This window comes from Myotis davidii, unplaced genomic scaffold (genome assembly GCF_000327345.1).
Source record: "Myotis davidii unplaced genomic scaffold, ASM32734v1 scaffold204, whole genome shotgun sequence".
Classification (NCBI taxonomy): domain Eukaryota; kingdom Metazoa; phylum Chordata; class Mammalia; order Chiroptera; family Vespertilionidae; genus Myotis; species Myotis davidii.
Window position 1 is genome coordinate 6,770,290 of NW_006299715.1, and position 14,972 is coordinate 6,785,261.

Below are 14,972 nucleotides of genomic sequence, written 5' to 3' on the forward strand. Positions count from 1 at the left end.
GGTGTGTTTGGAACACAGAGGGCACCTGGGTGTGATGAGGGAGAAACTGAGAAGAGTCAGAGAGCTTTGCTTTCTGGTTTCTGGAATTGAAAATTATCTTAATAACTTTATGGGTGGAGGGAAGAATAGGAAGAAGGAAGGAAGAAAGGAAGGGAGGGAGGGAAGGAAGAAAGGATCATGGATAGATCGATTGGTGGGTAGGTGGATGGATGAATGCATGGATTTCCCTGCATTGTGTCTACATATGCAAATTAACTGCCATCTTTGTTGGCGGTTAACCCAGGCCTGATCTTAGTTGACAGTTAATTTGCATATCGCCCTGATTAGCCATTGAAAAGGGTAGCGGTCATACGCCAATTACCATGTTTCTCTTTTATTAGTGTAGATTTGGCATTTTGCTTTAGGAAAACATCAGTGAATATATACACCTTCACTAATCTCCGTGTCATTGTTGAATACAATGGGGCCTTGACTTACGAATTTAATTTGTTCCGTGACGAAGCTCTTAACTCAAATTACTTGCATGTCAAATCAGTTTTCACCATTACAATGATACGTGATGCTGGGCTGATCTTGTGGCATGCACTGTGACGCTCGCTGCACCAACTAGCGGTGGGGTATCTGAAGCTGGCTTGTAACCCAAATTTTAGCTCGCAACTCAAAGCAAAAAATCAGCCGAGAGATGGCTCATATCTCGAAAAACTCGTTAGTCGGGACACTCGTAAGTCAAGGCCCCACTGTATATGGAGGTGTATATATTCATAATTTTTCCTAAAGCAAAATGCAAAATATGTATATGTAAATGTTATATAAGATTATATTTCATTATATATTACTAGAGGCGAGGTGCACAAAAATTTGTGCATTCGGGGGTGCGGGGGGATGTCCCTCAGCCTGGCTTGTGCCCTCTTGCAGTCTGGGACCCCTCCGGGGATGACCACCTGCTGGCTTAGGCCTGCTCCCCGGGGAGCCCGGCAGCCCGGCAGCCTTCGGGGGATGTCCACTTGCCAGCGGGGAGCAGACCTAAGCTGCAGTCGGACATCCTTAGCACTCCTGAGGAGGCAGGAAAGGCTCCCACCACCACCGCTGTACTGGCAGCCGTCAGCCTGGCTTGTGGCTGAGCAGAGCTCCCCCTTGTGAGAGCACACTGACCACCAGGGGGCAGCTCCTGTGTTGAGCATCTGCCCCCTGGTAGTTAGTGCGCATCATAGTGACTGGTGGTTCCGCTGTAACGGTCACTTAGGCTTTTCTTATATAGATATTGTAGTGCACACTTGTCCAGCACCCATTCACCTTCTATTGGATTTGATTCATTCTAGAGGCAAGCCTTTCAATGAGTGTCCACCAGTTTCTATCACTAGAACCTCAGAGGTATCCTTCTCTCTATTTGACACCTGTGAACTACCTAATGTCCTTCCAATAAATTCCCAAGTTCTTTTCCCTATTTAATGTAGATTGAGTCAGTTAGTGTTACTTTCAAAGACCTGTAATACAAAACTAGTTCCAAAGGGTAGGTTGCAGGCAACTGCCCCTCAGAAAAATGTAAGTCATGAATCAATAAGAGGTAGAAGGCATCAGGACTCTCATTCATATTCTAGATGGTAAGCAAAGAGCCCATGTATGGAGTGGTGAGATAGGGCTGAATTCATCAATGCCGCAGCAGGCGGGAAACCTTGGCATCCCCCATCTCTAGAGCAAGCAAGCCTCTTGCTCGCTTCAGCTGCATGGCTTCTGGCCGCCATCTTTGTTGGCAGTTAATTTGCATATCGCCCTGATTAGCCAATGGGAAGCAAGCGAAGGTATGGTCAATTACACTTTTTGTCTTTTATTAGAGAGGGTATTTATATTAGGCCATTATATTATATATATCACATATCTCATCTAATAAAAGAGAAACATGCAAATTGACCATACCTCTGCTACACCCACCAGCCATGCCCACCAGCCATGCCCACCAGCCAATCAGGAGCAAATATGCAAATTAACCCAACCAAGATGGTGGTTAATTTGAATACTAGGCACCAGTGGCCTGGGTCTGCTTGGAAGCAGCAGAGGGTTCCCAGGTCACTCCGAGGTAGGCCCCGTGTGGGCCTTGAGCAGCCTAGGAAGGGCCTGAGCCAGGAGGCTCCTGGGCAGGGCCTGAGCCTGCAATAAGAGCCGAGGGAGCCCCTGCCCATACCTAAGGCTCGGCCAGAGGCTTGAGGCCTGGGTAGGGGCAAGCCATCCATCGGAGTGGGCTGGGGGTCCCCTGCTCAGGCCTAACCCCCAGCCAGAGGGCCTGGGCAGGGGCCAAGCTGGGGATCAGTGTGAACTACAGAGGAAACACCTTTTCTGACCGCTCATTGGCTAAGTTCCCTGTATGCCTCTGGTAATATTCTTAGTAACTTGGGTAATAAGAATCCAGGGAGGTGTTGTAGAGTTTTTCTACCTCACTCCTGGACTAAAAAACAAAGGTCTGCTGCTGGAGGACTAAGAAATGTCATATCCTGCCCTCGCCCATTTGGCTCAGTGGATAGAGCCTTGGCCCACAGACCGCAGGGTCTGGGTTCGATTCTGATCAAGGGCATATACCTAGGTTGCAGGCTCCTCACTGGCCGGGGCCAAGGTCAGGGCTCATGCAGGAGGCAACCAATCAGAATGTCCCTCTCACTTTGATGTTTTTGTCTTTCCCTTTCTCTTCCACATTCTCTAAAAATCAATGGAAACATATCCTCAGGTGAGGATAAAAAAAATAAAGAAAGAAAGAAATGTCATATCCTATGAAAGACACATCTTGAAAATGCCCAAAGAAAGTTGTCATTTTTTCATGGTGAAGGGACTGGAGTCTGTGTTGATGAAAACACCTTGGTGGCTGCAGTGGCTGGCAGTGGCTGCAGCAGCAGGGTGATGGGGCTGGTGCCTTCCCCTGATCAGCCCGGTCGCCTCCCACAAAGGGAGGCCAGACTGCGGCTTAGGCCCACTCCCTAAGGGGAGCAGGGAGAGGGCTTAAGTCATCAGTAGGACATCCCCTGAGGGCTCCCAGTATGTGAGAGGGGACAGGCTGGGCTGAGGGACCAGCCTCACCCCCCAGTGCATGAATTTTGTGCACCGGGCCCCTAGTATTATATATAACAAAAATAAGATCAAGTTCACTGAATATAAATTACAACCCATAGTACAAAATGCACTTGTAAATAGCCATTTAGTTTCGGTAAATAATTCACATCTCTCTCATTTACTTATCATTCAATAAATAGATATTTACTGAAGACCTAGTATGTATTGTTGACTTTGGCCAAGGGCAGAATTATTTTTTTGCTTTTTTTAAAATATATTTTTAATGACTTCAGAGAGGAAGGGAGAGAGAGATAGAAACATCAGTGATGAGATAGAATCATTGATTGACTGCCTCCTGCATGCCCCCTACTGGGGATTGAGCCCACAACCTGGGCATGTGCCCTTGACCAGAATGGAACCCAGGACCCTTCAGTGCACAGACCAAGGCTCTATCCACTGAACCAAACTGGCAAGGGCAGAGCAGAGTTTTTAATTAAGGCATTTTGTTGTTGGTGGTGGTGTTTTTCAAATATGTGTTTCTTGATTTCAGAGAGGAAGGGAGAGGGTGAGAGAGAGAGGATATATTGGTGAGGATATATTCCCAAGAAAATAAGTATGTGTAACTGATGGAACTTTCAAAGACAAAGGTTTCTTTCCCCCATACAATGTGTCCATTGTAACTGGCCTCCACATGCCTTTGTTCTGGGACCAGGCAGCAGTCACAGGGTCTGGGGAAGGTAACAAGTCTTACAGGAGAGAGAGAGGAGAAAGGGCATGGGAAAAGTGAGCTCGCTCTAAATCTTTTCTGAAGTTCTAAATCTTTTCTGCCTACACCTCATTGGCCAAAGCAAGGCGCATGAATCATTGTGAATAACATTATAGTCTATTCCAGAAGGTTGCCCGATGTCTTGTTATTTTCAGGTAAAAGCTGAGCGCTAACATTGTTGCTATGACCTTGAACAAAAAGACCTTCTCTTTCTATGAATCATGAATATTTCCATGTCTGTACTAACAGTAGACTCCATTTCCTTCTTTTTCTCTTTCAGAGACTTAAGTAACAACCGAATAAGCACCCTTTCTAACCAGAGCTTCAGCAACATGACCCAGCTCCTCACCTTGTGAGTGTCAAAGTGCGGTACTGAGTTTTCATTAAGTCGATGGGCACAGTGCATTTTCTAGGGACTGGACATTCCTGGTAAACAAGACAGATAGCATCTTTGCCCTTGAGGAATGTAAATACTTGCTGGGAGAAACAGACAAATAATGCCTCAATCAGCCAACAAATACAGACATTACAAAGGTGGTGGGTTCTATAAAAGACAGAAGGGATATTTACACCTGTGGGGGGGTTAGAGGCGATGCATAAGCAAATGTATGCAGAAGGTCACCTTCTGGAGGGCACAGTTGAGGCATCAGCACCTGTGGAGGTAGGAAGCTTTCTGGGCTTTACTTAGGAAATATATAGGTTGTTTCACTAAAACAATACAATATTTTTTAAACAATATTAGGTGTCAATATTCTCAATTTATAAGATACTAAAATAACCTTCTTCTTAGCCACTTTATTTTAAAAATGACATCCGGCCCTTTTGGGATGCCTGAGTAAGACCACTTGGCTTCTATATGCTTTCAGGATTCTCAGTTACAACCGTCTGAGATGTATCCCTCCGCGAACCTTCGATGGATTGAAGTCTCTTCGATTACTGTAAGCATCTGATGTTCAACAAAGAAATTCTTCTCAGGGATGGAGTTGTCTATTTACTAGTGGCTTAACTGCTTTGTTGATCCTTGGGTGTGTTTGGTTATATGGATTTACTACAAATTTGGAAAAGCATATCTGACTACATCATTGTTCATCAGCTTTAATTTGGACAATATAATTTTTTTAATATATTTTATTGATTTTTTACAGAGAGGAAGGGAGAGAGATAGAGAGTTAGAAACATCGATGAGAGAGAAACATCGATCAGCTGCCTCCCGCACACTCCCCACTGGGGATGTGCCCGCAACCCATGCACATGCCCTTGACCGGAATCGAACCTGGGACCCTTCAGTCCGCAAGCCGACGCTCCATCCACCGAGCCAAACCGGTTTCGGCGACAATATAATTTTTTCTTCTGTCATGTTTTTGCTGTAATTGCTTATTTGATAATATATAATATTTAGAGGTATGTTTTACATAGAGTCAACTAATTTTGAAAGAAATGTAGGAAATGCTGTCTTTGCTGATTACATAACAAGTGAATTTTAAAGCATATAAAATAAAACATGATCCTCAAGACCAGTACCGTCCCTAAGAATTTACCATTATCCAATTTGATGTTCTTTTATGATCCTCCCTTATACATATTTGGTTTTTGTTTTGTTTCTGTTTTTAATATATTTTTCTTGATTTCAGAGAGGAAGGGAGATAAAGAGGGAGAGAAATATCAATGTTGAGAGACAATCATTGAAAGGTTGCCTCCTGTACACCCTCAACTGGGGATTGAGCCCACAACCGGGGCATATGCCCTTGACCAGAATCAAATCTGGGACCCTTCAGTCCACAGGCTGACACTCTCTACCCACTGAGCAAAACTGGCGAGGGCAACACATTTGGTTATTTTGATGATATACATATTCCCTGGCTATATCAATTTTAAAAGCCATAAATAGGAATTGTTCTTTTTCTGTCACATCTTCACTATCATTTGTTTTACTTCTAAATTTTCATAATTCTGTTCATCACTCTAAAGAACAGCCCACACGTTCACTTTGGTACCAATGTGCTAGTAATTCCAGCAATGATTTGCAGGGGAAATTACCGTCAAGTGTACTGGGAGAACACGAAAAATAATCATCACATTGCCCTTCAAATGGGATTTTGTCAATTAACACATTTATTTTTTCCACCAACTATTTAATAGAGTACCTGCTTTAAAGCACTCCTGCCAATATTGAATATCATCAATCCTTTCATTTTTATCGTATGACAAAAGCAACTTTATTTCCCATTTCTGATTTAATTTGCAATTCCAATTACTCGAGCATTTGAATATATTTTTTTTATTGAGCATTTGTGCTGCTTAATCTATGAGCCTGATCATATCATTGCCCTGTTTTTATTGGGTACTTTGTCTTTTCCTTATTAACTTACATATCTTTGTACATCTAGCACTTGACTCTAAGTTTGCAGGTCTTTTCACAAAGGAATTATTCCTCGTATCTAATATGTGTTGCAAATATTCCCCATCCTCTTCCTTATATGTAATCTTTTATAGTATGAATATATTTTCTGTTCTCAAAAATGTGTCACTCCTTTTCATTATGGTTACTGAGTTTTACACAATGATTTTGAAACCCTTTCCTATCCTGTTTATAAAACGGAACTCTTCTGTATTTTCTCTTACTACACTTCAGTTTTATTTTTACATTTAACTCTTCAACCTAGAATTTATGTTATGCATACGACTTGAAGTAGGAACTAGTTTTTTGCTTTCTGAAATAGATACCAAAGCTATTTATTGACTAGACCATCTTGTCTTCACTGATTTAAAATGCTTATCATCAACTGAAGTTTCATATACATGCATGGGGATTTTTCTGAACTCTTTGAGTTATAGGAAATTGAATTTTCTTTTTCTTGTTTTAGTTCTTTACATGGAAATGACATTTCTGTTGTGCCTGAAGGTGCTTTCAACGATCTTTCTGCATTGTCACACCTGTGAGTACCTAGTTCATGATGTGGGTTTAGGCTCCAACTGTCCCTGGCAAGTGAGTTTGCAACACACATCCTCTGCTGCCCCTTTTATTGTCATATTGTCACATGTGAATGGTTCCATTTTAAAGAAAATGTAAAGATTTTCAATGTAGATATGGTGAACTCCACAAGACAGCCTTCATTTATTCTTTTGGCCCATACTCCCCATTAGTTAAGTTCTCTTTGCTTACCCAACGTCCTAACCAATACCTTTGCTCTCATTGTTCTCCGATTCTAAAATATTGGCTTTCTTCCATTCAGTCTCTGCAAACCCAATTGTTCTAAGACACATCCCAATTATCACCTCTTCCATGAAGCCTACCCTGTTCCCTCAAACAAGATTCGTTTATTTAGCAAATATTACTCAGCAATAGCTATGGTTCCATGCAGAAATAAATGAGACAGAGTTCACGACCTTATAATGTGGTAGAGGGCAATAGCCAAATCCTCACACTGGGTGAAACACTTTTCTTTGTGTTGTTTACTACAGCAGCCATTCGTACCTCCATATTTCCTGGAAGTGCAATTTTAGAAATTAAAAATATGGGATAAATGGGATCCAAAAACTCAGCTGGGTCAAATTTCATGATTCTGTTATTTTCGGTTGTACTGTTAAGACCATGGCCAACCTGGACAGAAGTTGGGGGAGCTGTCCTAGGAACCACAGCCTTCCTGGGGCAGGCTGCATGGGCATTCCCAGGGAGCGGCTCTCTGCTTTGGCTTAAACGTCAGTGTCACTGGGCTCCCATTTCCCCAGAGAAGTTGCCTGCCATGTCCCCTCTTGGTTTTGCTCTTCCCTCCCAAACCCACCAAACCCCAAGGTATGACTGTAGAAAATTGAGACAGGGGGATGGGCGGAGGATAGGAGTTAGTTGTCAATCATGCTACATCTGAATTTGTCCTATCGGGGCTGTGTTCTCCATGCAGGTGTTTGCAATATGATTGTTTGGTGCCTACAGTGACTAATCCTTCCAACTAAACGATTAGGGCGCGGGAGGCAAGACCTCTATGTTTTCCATATTTGAACCCCAGCACCTCAAAGTCAACATCAGGACTACTCAGGGGTGTCATTTGCCTGAGACACGATGTTAATGAAAGCCAATAGCTCTGGGTGCGAGACTGTGGTGCTCTCTGGCAGACCAGTCTGTGCAGCACAAAGAAGGAAGCGGCCGTCCCATCCGCTAGGTCAAGCTGATGGAGCAGGAAGGGCTGCACTGGGCAGCGTGGCTTGAGCTCAGGCGAACATCCCTTTCTGTGGCCACCCCGTTCACAGTGAGGAAAACTTGAACTTCTCTGTCCTGTGTTCTGTTCACGCCTATATTTAATGTATGCGTTTGTCTCTTACTCCCTAGATTACAAACAGCTCTGCTCTATGCACTTTTTCTGTTGCATCCCTCACGTAGTAAGGACTTAGCAAATGTCACTAAGGAAGAGACCAAATGACTCAAAAACATCATGTTGCTCATTTTTTATTTGTAAAAAGAGTTTCAATCTGACGCAGATATGAACTTAACTTTTATTCCAGTTTTTTTTTTGTTTAGAGTTGGGCATTAAAGTTGCAATGTAAAGTATTTTACAAGCATATTATGGGGATTTTCTAATAAAACAGTAACTTCAATTTTGTGTAGACCATAGACCTAAAATGTTATTAATCTGAAGTTAATTATCAATCAGAATTCATCAGTTTTTAAATGCTGTTTTATGTATCTCTTGTGCCCAAATTTGGCAATTTGGAAAACCCAGTGGTTAACTTATTTGGCCTCAGATTCATCATCTGTGAAATGCTTTATTATACTATTGACATCAGAGAGTTGCTATTTTGGATAAAATGATGTAATTCGAGTAAATACACAGCTTAGCACAGTCCCTGCCTATGGAATGACACAGTAAATGTTAGCTATTACCTTGATTACTATTCCTATCGCTACTGCTGCCTGTGTGGGTAGGAACCAAAGCTCTGAAATGAAACACTTTGTAAAGGGACCTTCATCCAATGACGGTCTAAATCAGCTCTGACGAACTAGCGTCTCTGTTTTCCCAGGCAGTTTCTCATCTTTGTGCCTGTGTGCTCACTGGTTTTACCCTGGAACATCCTCCTCAGCCTTTCCCACCCTCTTGGCTCATCTAAAAGCTTAGACATTTTAACCACCAGTCCCCCACGGAGTTATCCTCTGTCCACAGTCCTCTTGTAAATCCTTCTGCTAGAGCACTTCTAAAGGAAGTGTGTGTTCACGTATGCCTATAGGTTAATCTCCCTCGCAGAAGGAGTTCTTGGGAGTTAAGAGTAATGTAGGTTTCATATTGGGATCTCCAGAATCCAGCACTGTGATTGGGTTCTCATTAAATAATCGGTGAATAAAGGCAGCGTTGTTCTCCACCCAATTTAAACCTGTCTCTCCAAATACCTGGACGCTGTCTAAATTTCAGGCATGTGTTAACACTAGTGATGACTCACTCAATCTCAGTTGCACATAATCCAGGAAAATGGGTAACCCAATGTCTTCATTTTCTTCTAAGTTGTTTTTGTCAGTAAATCTATAGAGAATGTCTACTGAGCATTGCTTTATGTTCCCTTAGGAAATAAGATGTGTGTGTGTGTGTGTGTGTGTGTGTGTGTGTGGTGTTTTTCAGAGCAATTGGAGCCAACCCTCTCTACTGTGACTGTAACATGCAGTGGTTATCCGAATGGGTGAAGTCGGAATATAAAGAACCGGGTATTGCCCGTTGTGCCGGACCTGGAGAAATGGCGGATAAACTGTTACTCACAACTCCGTCCAAAAAATTCACATGTCAAGGTATGGTATTTAATCGTTTTTATTTCTATAAATAAAATTTGCCATATTCATTTCAAAAGAAAACAAAAATACCATTTGCTGCTAGATTTTAAAGGTATCACTGAAAAGCCCCAGTAACTACTGTTTCCACCCACGCGTGGGTAAGACAGAGCAGTTATCTGAGGCACCCAAGTAAAGAATTAGGCTTTTCAAATAAATTGCAGAAATAGTCCATTGGAAATTATGTAGTTTTCTTTAAATTGCATGAAGAAGTGAAGAGTGCACAATTTCTGGAAATTCCTCTCATAGCCTCTCACAGGTGACATGTTTTGCTTTTGCTTTGTCTGAACGTGTGCCCCGCTGCCAGGGCTGCCAGGGCCTTGTGGCTTCCTGACGCCAGGTAAGGAGATGAGCCCCACCCCTGGTGTCAGGCCAAACCTCCCCTCTGGCCTCTCGTGCTGCCCTCTTCCTGGTATAATATGCCTGTGGCTTCCTTCCTTCCTTACGTCCCTTGTTCCCCCTTTGTTTTATGTATTTGTGAATCTGCAATAGCATCTTATTAACAAATATTTTTTTCTATTATTACAAGAATAATATATACCCAACATAGAAAAATCTAAAGAATAAATTGTAAATAATAAGAAATGTTGTGCTGAAACCGGTTTGGCTCAGTGGATAGAGCGTCGGCCTGCAGACTGAAAGGTCCCAGGCTCGATTCCGGTCAAGGGCAGGTACCTGGGTTGCGGGCACATCCCCAGTGGGAGATGTGCAGGAGGCAGCTGATCAATGATTTTCTCCCATCATTGATGTTTCTATCTCTCTCTCCCTCTCCCTTCCTCTCTGTAAAAAATCAATAAAATATATCTTAAAAAAAGAAAAGAAATGTTGCATTTCTGCAAAAACTAAATCCCAGTACCTAGAGGTAAACATTATTAAACTTGTTTTGTACATTTTTCCATGTTTGCTAGTCAAATGCATAGGTTTATTTTTTATTTATTTTTAAATATATTTTTATTGATTTCAGAGAGGAAGGGAGAGGGAGAGAGAGATAGAAACATCAATGATGGGAGAAAATCATTGATCAGCTGCCTCCTGCATGGCCCACACTGGGGATGGAGCCCACAACCGGGGCATGTGCCCTGACCAGGAATCAAACTGTGACCTCCAGGTTCATAGGTCGGCACTCATCCATTGAGCCACGCTGCCGGGCTCAAATGCATGGATTTTGATTCCTTACCAAAGATGGGATAGAAGGTTACTGTCAATCTAAATTTGTAGATTTTCAAGAGAGCCACTCATCATTACTAGATGGAGGAGAGAAATTCTTGAAAATTTTAAATGTATAATCAGTAAATGTTTATTAAACATGTTTTATGTGTAACACTAAACCCTAGGTATCATGGAACATACAGATGTTCGTGTTATGTTCTTGCCTTCCAAGGCTTGAAAACCTAGCTGGAAATATAAGCTTCCAACATTTGCACCTTTAGGTGAGAAAAATGTATCTAAGTAGGTCATAGTGTACTTTGGGTCACAATGGGTCTTAGTGTGCATGGGTCACAATGGGTCATAGTGTGAGGGGGTCACAGTAGGCCATAGTGTGAGGGGGTCACAGTAGGCCATAGTGCACAGGAGGTCACAGTAGGTCATAGTGTACATTAGGTCACAGTGGGTCTTAGTGTGCATGGGTCACAATAGGTGATAGTGTGCATGGATCACAGTAGGCTATAGTGTACTTTGGGTCACCATGGGTCATAGTGTGCAGTGAGTCACAGTAGGCCATAGTGCACAGGGGGTCACAGTAGGCCACAGTGCTCAGGGGGTCACCATGGGTCATAGTGCACAGGGGGTCACAGTAGGTCATAGTGTGCAGGGCGTCACAGTGGGTCATTGTGCGCAGGGGGTCACAGTGTGAGAGCTGAGGCCCGGCCTGACCTATTCTGGGCTAAATCCAGGTTCACTTTGCAGCAGTTATGGAGCAGTTTAGCCACACTGTGCCTCAGTTTTCTCCTGTGTAAGCAGAGGCAATGACAGTACCTACCCAAAAGAGCTTTGTTAACACTAGATAAATCATTACATGTGGGATCTTTAATTTAAAAAAGCCAATTTTATAGAAAGAAAGAATAAATGGTGGTTACCAGGGGCTGCAGGAAAGGGAAAATGGGGAGCTGTAGGTCAAAGGCTTCAAACTTTCAGTTATAAGAAGAATAAATTGAGAGGATGGAATGTTCAGTATGATCACAGTAGTTACTAATACAATGTTGGCCTGGCTAGTGTAGCTCAATGGTTGAGTGTCTACCTATGAACCAGGAGGTCATGGTTCAATTCCGGTCAGGGCATGTGTCAGGGCACATGCAGTCTTAACCCCTAGTTGGGGACATGCAGGAGGCTGCCTATCAATGATTTTCTCTCATCATTAATGTTTCTTTCTCCCTCTCCCTTCCTCTCTGAGAAAATAATAATAATAATAATAATACAATGTTGTATACTTGAAAGTTGCTGAGTGGATCTTGAGCAATTTCACCACACACAAACATGTTAACTATGCAAAGTTACAGATGTGTTAATTATCTTAATTCCACAATATTCATGTATATTTCATCATCACATTGTACACATTGAATATATGCCATTATATTTATCAATTATCCCTCCATATAGTTGTGAGGAAAGGATTAGTTGAATTAAATATATACGTAAAACACGTTACCTTACACACAGAAAGCACCCAACATAGGTTAACCACTAATTCTATTATAACTCTTCAAAAGACCAACAAACATGATGAGGACTCTCCATGATTTATTGATTAAAGAAGGAATTTTCAAAACCTATGTTCCCTACAGACATTTTTAACTCGGCATCTAATGCTTTTTTCCATAACTATAAATGGTTGCAAAATATGTCATTTGCAGTGCACTATGTTTGACTTTTAAAAAAAATTCCGCCATTACTCTTTTAAATGTATTTGGTGGAATCTAATGTAACAGCTAATTTTAAAAGACAAGAACAAGCCCCTGCCGGTTTGGTTCAGTGGATAGAGTGTTGGCTGAAGGGGCCCAGGTTCAATTCCGGTCAAGGGCACATGCCCGGGTTATGGGTTTGCAGGAGGCAGCTGATCAATGATTCTCTCTCATCATTAATGTTTCTATCTCTCTCCCTCTCCCTTTTTTTCTGAAATCAATAAAAATATATTTTTTTTAAAAAAAGACAAAAACAAGATCTTCTTTTTCCTTTTTCCTTGAACTTACGTTTTTCTCCTTGAATTTCTATTTCCAATACCTCAGAGAATTATATCGTTCTTTGTTACAAAAAAAGTATATATAATTAAAATTTTAAAAAGTTTCCTGCCACCAAAAATCTGTGAGTTTTTAAGTTTTTTTTTTTTATTTTAAATGAATTATTTCCATTAATACTCGAGCCATTGATTGGGACACCATTGATTGGGACAGCATAATTATTTACCCATATTTTAATATTGTTATTGACAGTTGAATGTTATTGGAAATGACTCTCTGAGATTATGTGCATTGACTGCAAGAGCCTTCGCAGTATTTTACATTGTTCTTTGGTGGCTCCGTTTCCTTGGGCAGTGCCCTGTGGCGGATTCCTGGTGGGCTGAGAGGTACCCTATCCTTTGTAAAGTGGAGACGATTGTCAGAGGGAAAGGGAAACTGGCATAACTCTTATTCTTAGGAATGTGACTGGGCAGAATGGTTTCAGAAAGACTGTGTGGGGGAAGTTGAGAAACTACAGATTGATTCTATTACACTTCTCTGTGCTCAAGGATACATGTACTCTATTTTGAAAAATGCTAGTGCTTCTCTCTATTTCTTAAAGTTTAGAATTTGCCAGAGATATTTTTTTTTTGGGGGGGGGGGGAGTCATGGTAACACAAATTTGATAAAAGCTACATACCTATATTCCATCCTTAGAGCATCCTGGTTCCCATTAATTGATTAAATGTTCTCAAATCCAAACACATGCATGTATACATATATACATACGTACATACACATCTGTTTAACTCAAGATTTATCTGACTGACTTACCGTTTTTGTTCATTTGGTTAATGACTGTAGAGTCTCAGGTACTTACTGTCCTGTGAATGGAAATGTGCGGGAGGGGATATTGGCCTATCTGCCTGATGGAACTTTGTGCAGTGATGGAAATATACTGTGTCTGCAATATCCTGTATGGTTGCCACTAGCCATAGTGGTTGTTGGGCACATAATGTGGCGAGTGCAACTGAGGAAGTGCATTTTAAATTTTATGTAATGTAAATGTGAATGTAAATCGCCACATGTGGCTAGCGGCTACCATATTGGGTAGAAGAGTTGCTACAAGGGCTCAGAGGCAGGTGGCCATGAAGGGTGAGTGTGCAGGTGTGTCTAAACCAGCTGTGTGGAGAAGCAGGCTAGTGTGGGACTGGCGTGCTCCTGGGTGGAGCTGCAGGAGCCAAGTGCTGGAGGGGTTCCAGGGCCTCCAGGAAACGGTTGAGCTGAGACTGGTTAATTGACAGATGATTTAAGGGCTTAGGCTTCTCAGCTGGACTGTGGCAGTTTAGTTTAATATTCACTGACTTATCAAATTAATGGATTCTATAATGTTCAAGGTGCTACCCTAAGCTGGGTAGCATATACCATGGGTGTGCACCAGCTGGCCAGCAGTGTAGGCATTCGGAAGTCAACAAATACAGCATAATTGCATTTAGCTTCAGGATGTACTCACTTTTGCTATACCTGAATATAATTAAGGTTCTGGGCTAGTTCAGCATTTATAACATTTCAGATTAGATCTCTGCCCTTACTGCCACAATTACTAAAAATAACAACAGTGACAACAACGAAAGCCAGTTTGTACTGAGCAGTTTGCATTGTGCTGAGAATTTTATGTAGCTATGTATCTCTAAATTTTCACATCATTCCTATAGTAGATACAATTATTTCCACATTTGAGAGAATAAAATACTGTAATGTAGGGAGATGATTTAATTAAAAATCACTCAGCTGCTGAATGAAGGAGCCAGATTTGAGCCCTGTCTGACTGCAAAGCTTGCCACTGAAGTTGATGTCCTAATTTTCAGTAAAAATATTTTCAAAACAAATTATCACTATAAATAAGATGCCCTCCCACCCCCACTATTGAGAAAATGAAAGTTTGAACCACTCACATGCTGCTATACATATTAACATAATAAATGGATTGGTAAGAGGCAAAGTGCCCTAATTTTCAATTAGAATAATTCAGTGTAGGAAATCTGAGTGCTTAAAAGCGATAAAATGCTCCTTAAGTATTTTATAATTTGAATTGTTTATATTTTAATGAAATTTTTCCTGTAGTTATGTCAGTTTAATGTGTTTTATTTTATTCATGAAAACATGTAAGTACATACTCCTCCTATTAAGGTTTGTAAATATGTAA

The 14,972-nt window shown here is 41.5% G+C and overlaps 1 protein-coding gene across 1 annotated transcript in view; it reads left to right on the forward strand.

Annotated features, from left to right (window-relative positions):
- SLIT2 (slit guidance ligand 2) overlaps positions 1 to 14,972 on the forward strand; it is a 388,092-nt gene that overhangs the window by 311,540 nt on the left and 61,580 nt on the right. Inside the window, 4 exon segments of the mRNA XM_015571823.1 lie at positions 4,083 to 4,154; positions 4,669 to 4,740; positions 6,667 to 6,738; positions 9,406 to 9,569. Of these exon segments, the coding sequence (XP_015427309.1) occupies positions 4,083 to 4,154; positions 4,669 to 4,740; positions 6,667 to 6,738; positions 9,406 to 9,569 (380 nt within the window).